Source organism: Triticum urartu, unplaced genomic scaffold (genome assembly GCF_003073215.2).
Source record: "Triticum urartu cultivar G1812 unplaced genomic scaffold, Tu2.1 TuUngrouped_contig_6762, whole genome shotgun sequence".
In the NCBI taxonomy this organism is placed as follows: Eukaryota; Viridiplantae; Streptophyta; class Magnoliopsida; order Poales; family Poaceae; genus Triticum; species Triticum urartu.
In genome coordinates, this window is record NW_024117549.1 from 645 (window position 1) to 8,466 (window position 7,822).

The 7,822-nt window shown below is 42.5% G+C and overlaps 1 protein-coding gene and 1 non-coding gene across 2 annotated transcripts; both read right to left on the bottom strand.

Moving 5' to 3' along the window:
• Nucleotides 1-3,236: 3,236 nt before the first annotated feature.
• TRNAG-GCC lies at nucleotides 3,237-3,307 on the bottom strand. The gene has a single exon. It is a non-coding gene; the product is annotated as a tRNA-Gly (tRNA).
• A 391-nt stretch (nucleotides 3,308-3,698) lies between these two features.
• On the bottom strand, nucleotides 3,699-7,822 carry LOC125531056 (eukaryotic translation initiation factor 2 subunit alpha homolog; the record flags this gene model as incomplete). The annotated part of the gene is given in 5 exon segments (XM_048695466.1): nucleotides 3,699-4,112; nucleotides 4,238-4,336; nucleotides 4,991-5,095; nucleotides 5,172-5,318; nucleotides 7,324-7,822. Coding segments are annotated over 5 exon segments (1,000 nt in total), but the record flags the coding sequence as incomplete, so codon positions are not given.

Genomic DNA, 7,822 nt, shown 5'->3' on the forward strand with positions numbered 1-7,822 from the left:
TCACATTATTTCCTAAAAAATTGCTAGGTGACAATTAAAATTTTTAATACTTATTCACCCCCCCTCTAGGTCCATCTCGATCCTTTCAATTGGTATCAAAGCCTCGTGCTCCATTCTTGTGGCTTAACTAACCTAGAGAGAGATGAACATCAATGGGACCCCCTCCCCTTGTTGCAAATCCTAAGGATAAGGGTGCAGCTTCTGACATAACAATTAATCCGTGCGGTGGGGGCCATAGTGCTTTTGTTCATGAAACCAATTATGCATGTTTTGCAAAAATGTCACGCCCCTTTGCTCCATGTTATGAAATGGATCGATACTAGTAGCCAACCGCGTCTCACACAACAATTAATCCTCATTTGGGGGAAAAATTATGTCCCCTCTTCTTCTTTGGGTCGGCACTCGGTGGACAGTGCTCTATGGATTTTCTTCACCTATGTCTATCTTTGGTTGGGAGTCCTCCACTTGTTCGTCTTTGCAACCTCCTCCATCATGGGTAATGTTCATCATTGCCTCATCTAGTGGCGTGGCCGGGATTTTGGATTAGGGTGGTCCAATCGATATAAAAAGTATTTACATCATGAATACAACATACCAACATAGGGGTGGGCTATTTAGCTAAGGGGGGCAATGCCCCCCTCCCCCCATTTGAACCAACTTATGAAGAATTTATTCATGAGAGGGCTTAGATGGAAAAAAATAGCCTTTGTCCTCACCCCCACCTCCAACAAATTTCAACTAGCTCCAACACTTCATACTAGTATATATATTAAAAGAACATACCGATAAGTGTAATTTTACAACTCATATTATGTCTTTGGCTCTCCCCTAACAGATTTCGCCTAACTTCGTTACTGCCCACTAGTATATAATTTATCGAAAGAACATATCAATATGATTAATTTTGCAACAATTCTACAACTAAAAAGTTTAAGTTACTAATTGTGAGTCCGAATGAAATCACAGTAATCATTAATCAATTGTCTGAATTTATCAATTTTGATTTTTCACACTCACAATTAAATCAAACCTTGAAGGCAAAATCATACTTTAAATTGAAGAAGATGGAAAACATACTTTGAATTAGAGAGATGAGAAGTCGGTGGTGTTCCTGCCTCGATGGCTCGGCCTGCCTTGTGCACACGTTGCTAGCCGCCACCTCGTGCTTCCTTTAACGTAGGAAGGTGTTGGGCCCCCAAGTGCAGATGGTTGTAGCAAGTATCAATTTTCATCAAGTGAATGACTTTAAGGTTTATGGAACCCGTAGGAGCTTTGAATTGCAGCCAATGATCACTACCTACACATGCAAATACACAAGTTGCCTCGGCCCCAAACAAAACTAGTAAAATTGTCAGTCTTACTAGCCTTGCTAGTTGCAAGGATTAATGCAACTTGTGTTTGGAAGTGTTGATTGCCACAAAAGAAATAAAGGTTTAGATTATAAAAATAAATAAATAAAGTACAATGATGGAGGTTCAAAGCAATAGGGATGAATGGATTTGATCCATAGTTTCGCTAGCGGCATCTCTTCAAATAAAGATAACATTGCCTGATGAACAAATTACAATTGCGTATGGATTAAACTGGAATTTCTATGAGTATGGTTATACCTGGAATAATTGGACTTAGTCATCATGTACAGACACCCATAGACAGTGAAGACAACAACATCTATAGAATGTATGAAGGAAACAAGGGAGCTAGCGATCAAATCGTGCAGTATTTCATTTTCAGCATGAGCAGCCTACTAGTTTTGTTTACAACTATAGTGAAGTATATTTTTTTTACAGCTACAGTGAAGTATTGGGTCGATTTACATGATGCTCAATGGACCACTTGCCCGCTCTACAGTTACACCACTGGGTGTTCGTATCTACAAGTAGCAAAGACAATATGAGGATAACTAGAATCCACGACACATAAAAGCATTGGTCTGGTCTTACAACCTTAATTGCTAAAATGATCGTGCATATGATAGCGTTGACGCGGGACAATAGAGGAGAACAATCCATGCATGGGGGAGTTCAACTATTCAAGGGTGACCTACCTACCGAACATATAATCGAAGAGTATAATTAACCACATAAATATGTAATTAGTATTACCGATGCACATGCACATCTAATGTAAATATGTAATTAGTATTGCCGATGCACAGGCACATCTAATGTAAATATGTACTTAGTATTACCGATGCACAGGCACATCTAATGTACACCATAATCCGAGTTTCCCAACGCCTAACTTCCTACTATAGACAAACCGATAGTTTACTTTTATAGCTTTACTTTTATACACTCGCAAAAAAAATAACTTTACTTTTATGTTATTTACTTTCTACGCTCGTTACTTTGTTTCAACCTCTGGTTACTTGTTTTTCAATATGAGACTAATCTTTGCACATACCAAAACAGTAAATTCACACCAGACTTGTGGCCACTTGTGTGTGACAGAAACACCCACATTAACACTCGCATCCGCTCTTCTTTACAACACTCGCATCCAGACTGACTAGCATACAAGAGTACACGTACGAGGAGAGTTAACTGAACGATTCAATTTATTTCTTGCATATGGGCTGAGACATTGACTTGAGCTCAACAGTATACTACTCTGATGAGCTCAATTGGCCACCCTACAACTACGCCATTGGCCTCATCATCTACCACCGTCTTGTTTGGATGAGGCATTCTGGCAAACAGTGATCGAGCACCGATAGAACAACGGCCCACAGCTGGTATCCGTGATCGGACAAGCCGTGGCGACTGTGATTCCATACGAAGTAGTCGGTTTTAAGGCCGATGGTGAACGAAACTCCATGGCCGGAAGTGAAGGACCTAGGTTTTGTTGGACAGAAAGTAGGGATGTCAAGCAGGTCCTGTTTAATCCCGTTTAAAGTTCACTTATGATATGATAGTTCAAAAAAATTATTTGTTTGAGGAAAATGAACTATCAAGCTAGCAAAAACTTACTAAACGGGATTGCAGACACCATTTATTTGCCACTTACATCCCTAACAGAAAGCCAACACCGCGCACGCATGATGCATTGTTCTGTTCCATAGAAACTTGAGCAGAGGAAAAGGTGGTTTTTGTCTTTAGACCGCTGGCTCTTTCTTTCTTCTCGTGGCATTCAAACAGGAAAAGTATGCGCATCATTTCATCAGGCAAAAACGAAACATCATTCGTCGTCAGGCAGGGCCAGAGAGAGAGTGACCAAGAAATAAAAAAGAGAGATGCACCAGCCGGGAATCGAACCCGGGTCTGTACCGTGGCAGGGTACTATTCTACCACTAGACCACTGGTGCTTGCTGATTCAGATTTATTTAGAAGACATATGATCAATTTCTATGAAGCAGACGATATGAACCAGACAACACCGCACGTAGAAAGAGTCGAAAAGGAAACGTCTGTTGCGTAATTTCAGTACAACTCAACGGTCGTGAAAACACTAAATATAGTGTGCATTCGGCAGACATAATTTCAAGCACATGGAAAGTTATCATGGGCGGAGCCTATGATTGCAGATGAGCTACCACATAGTACTCCCTCCGTAAAGAAATATAAGAGCGTTTAGATCTAAAGTTGTAATCTAAACACTCTTATATTTCTTTCCAGAGGGAGTATAATAGTCAAAAGTTCAAACAACAGGGCAAGTAAGCTCAGCGTCATGCACCAGATTCCACTAGTGAGCAACGATAAGCAAAATCCATGTATAAATGTTGATGAAAACAGGTAGCTTAGCAAAAGCGCAATTAACAGTATTCAGCATCAGTGCTCAACGAAAAGCAAACCAATCTGTAAGACCACGGGTAGCCTACAACTGATCATCAATATCTAATAACAGACTCAAAACTCATCCATCCATCCAACGTGCCTCCCCAAACAGGAGGAGCCAAACATTCTTCCACTTCATTGCTGGCGCTGTACAGGTAATCTCATCCCACCTGGGAGGAGACTCGCTCAGTCCGCGCCAGCGCCAGCCTTTGTGAAGTCTACGTCTCCCATGCCATTGTCCTCCTCCTCGCTGTCGTCGTCGCCGTCCACCTCCTCACCTGCTAGCTTCAGCTTCTCAATCGTGTCCGCAAACAGCTTGTCGTCTCTCTCGCTCACCTGCACGGGAAAAAAATATAAAACATGAATCATGGGCGGGACTGAATAGAAGCTTGCAGATCTCTGGATCGGCAGTGGTTTCTTTTGATAATTATTTTGTTGAGCACAGGTAACAAGGATCTTACAGCTCTAGCAGCTTCCTTCACCACCAATTTCCCCTTGTGCTTTTCAATTGCCTCGGCACAAATTTTGGTTGCATTTGTCAGAACTGCTATCCCCTGGTCCTGTTCACAACAGCAATATACAAAATCAGCAAATTTCATGTCACTGGATCACATACTAAAATTCATGAATAACACAACGAGATATGGGCTCTACTCAGTTGGCTAGAGTGACGCGTATGTACAGTCAGCCCGCCCACATTCGAACCCCCAACCCACCCACCCACGCTCGTATAATCAGGGGAACCTGATTCCACCTCCTTCCATTATGAATAACCCCAACCATACATTGGCATCATGAGATGTGTGAATCCAAAGTACCCACTGCCTTGCATCATAGAAATACTCAACACAAGGGAATTTTAATGAAATTTAAGAGATGTGTGAATACATAGTACCCACTGCCTTGCATAATAGAAATACTCAACAGTCAACACAAGGGTATCTGGATTTTAATGAAATTTAAAGGTCTCAATAATACCCGGGTATTCTCCATCCATCTACTAAAACATGTATGCCAATTTCCCCAGCAAAATAAATGACTACTCCTCCCTGATTACTTAGTTACAAGACAGTCCGAAACATTGTTTAAATTACTCCTCCATGCAAAGACTAACAGTTCTGTGTGTTGGGTTTTGATTTATATTTTCTAAGCAAAGAAGAAAAAATTCAAAGAATCAACATTAATCACATGAATGAATTGAAGAAATAACCAACTTTGTCAAGTGTCTGTGTGGTCAGAACATAAAGCGGAGGAGCAACTAGCTTAATCTTCACAGGGCAATCAGCATTTCCAGCAGCTTCAGCTTTCCTCATGGCTTCCTGCAAAACAGAATTAGTAACTCACAACCAAGCATACACTTGGAAACCAAAATGCATGGATGGAAGCAAACAGAACCTTAATGTGGAGAACACCGTCAAACTGGAAGCATTTCATCTCAACATCAGCACGAATCTTGAGAGGCTGTGGTGTCATTCTCCTCCTTATGTTCCTGACCAGTGCATCCTTAACCTCAGGGGTGACAGCCGGCACAACTTTAGTAACCTGTAGAAAATGTCAGCACAAATGAATCGTGGGAAACGTCCAATTTCTACAGCAACATGCTATAAAGGCAGTTTAAGCCATGCACAAACAGCACAAGCCCTATGTGAATATGAGATCTATGATTCATACCATACTGCCAATCTGCCAAAAGTGAACATATCTGAATGAAACCCAGGTACCTAATTTCCAATTGCTTACACAAACTACCAAACCAACCAATATAACTTACCATGTTTACATCAATTCAATCAATAGTAGGCAAATCAAGCTAAAGTATATAACTCCCTCCAATCCATATTACTTGTCGCCAAACAGATGTATCTAGCACTGAAAAATTTCTAGATACATCCACTTGAGCGACAAGTAATACGGATCGGAGGGAGTACCATATTTGAAAGATCCAGTTTGAAGCAACAAAATATCCTTAATTCGACTAATTCCATACACATTAGGTAATTAAACACAGACTCCGAACTAACCAGTAGGAATTAACTGTTCTTGGGGCAACTTTGATGCAGGGCAAAATTAACTGGTTGTGGTACAAACAAATGAGTGCCTACTTGAGAAGCACAGGTAAACATCTAACCGGTTGCAAGATAATAATTTTGTCATTCAAATTTACGCTTAACTGTTTATACAACCTACTGTTTGTCTGGCTTACAAATACTAAGTTACTAGGTTTACAGAGGTCCAATCAGCAGTACACTGATAATCAAGCTAAATTAAGCTATTTGAAGCAATGGATATCCTTAAATCGACTTATTCTAGACACATTAGGAAATTAAGTACATGCTCCAAAACAGGTACTAAGAATTAACTGTCCATGGGGAAACTTAGATGCTGGACAAATTAACAGACTGTACTAGCAACAAATACCTACTCGAGAAACACATGTAAACGTCTAATCGGTTGCAAGATATCAGTATCAAGTCCTAACACCACCACCAGCCTGAAGTGAATTGCTGACATTGCTTGGAGTACACCCAATACTTAAGCAGTTAATTAGCCATTAGCAGCAAGGGGCAATTGTGGGGAGGGGTCAGGAATGAACCTCCTGGCCATCAAGCTTAAGTACAAAAAGAATCAGCTAAAGTATATTACCGTATGTCAATGAACCTATTCGAAGCAACACATGTCCTTGAAGCTACTAATTCTATGCACAATAGTAGGAACTTAAATACAGACTCCAAACCACCTACTATGAATAAACTGTTCATGGATGCAGTACTGACGCAGGGCAAAATTCATTGTTCAGGATAGCGGTAAGTGGTGCCATATCGGTCAGGTGGCGACAAGGGATAATACACGCGAATCGGCCAGTTAATCGGCCAAAAAATCAGTTAATCGGCTATTCGGTGACCTATCGATCAACTGGCCAAGATGCCGATTAACTGGCCGATAATTGGAACAATGGAAAAATTAACAGACTGCACTAGCAACAAATACCTAGGCGAGAAACACACGTAAGCATTTAATCTATTGCAAGATATTAATTGTCAAGTCATAACGCTAGCAGCCCGAAGTGAATTGATAGCATTGCTTCTAGTACACCCAAACATGAGCAGTTAATTAGCCATTAGCAGCAAGGAGCAGTTGCCTGGAGGGGGTCAGGACGAAGAACAGTCCACAAAGAACCAAGCTAACTACACCGTCATATTTCAACAAACCAATTTGAAGCAACACATATCCTTCAATCGACTAAATCAAAGAACATCAGGTAATTATTAAGTACAGGCTCCAAATCAGCTACTAGACATTAACTGTTCGTGAGGCAACTTCGATACAGGACAAAATTAACAGACCGCAGCACCACTAACAAACGAATACCTACTTGAAAAACACATGTAAAGGTCTAATCGGTTGATAGTAGTGTCAAGTCATAAAACAACAAGCCTGAAGTGAACTAATGGTATTGCTTAAAGCACACCGAGTACTTGATCAGTTAATTATGCATCGAGCAATTAGGAGCAGATGGGGGGAGGGGGAAGGGGGGTCGGGAACGAACCTCCTCGCCATCGGGGCCGACGACGGTCTCCTCGTAGGTGAGGACGTCGAGCACGGCGTCGGGGTCGGTGACGATGAGCTTGAAGGCCTCGAAGGCGTGGCCGTACCTGCGGTAGAGCGGCCAGCCGATGCGCTGGTAGAGGGGCTCGAGGTCGACGCCGAGGGTGTCGGCGGCGTGGCGCATGATGGAGTGGACGAGCTTGGACTTGTTGTAGCGGTCCTCGCAGGTGGCGGCCTCCTCCTCGGAGACGCGGCGCTTGGAGAGGTCGATGTAGCCCTTGTCGCGGTCGACGCGGAGCACCATGGAGGGCTCCTGGCGGCCGACCTTGATGAGGGAGGAGATGGAGCGGATGCGGCGGCGGGAGAGCTCGGAGAAGAGGATCATGCCCTCGATGTTGTTGTACTCGAGGAGGGAGACGTAGGCGCCCATGTCGGCGATGTGCTTCACCTGGATCATCACCGCCGCGTCCACCTCCGGGAACCGCGGCTCGTACATCCGG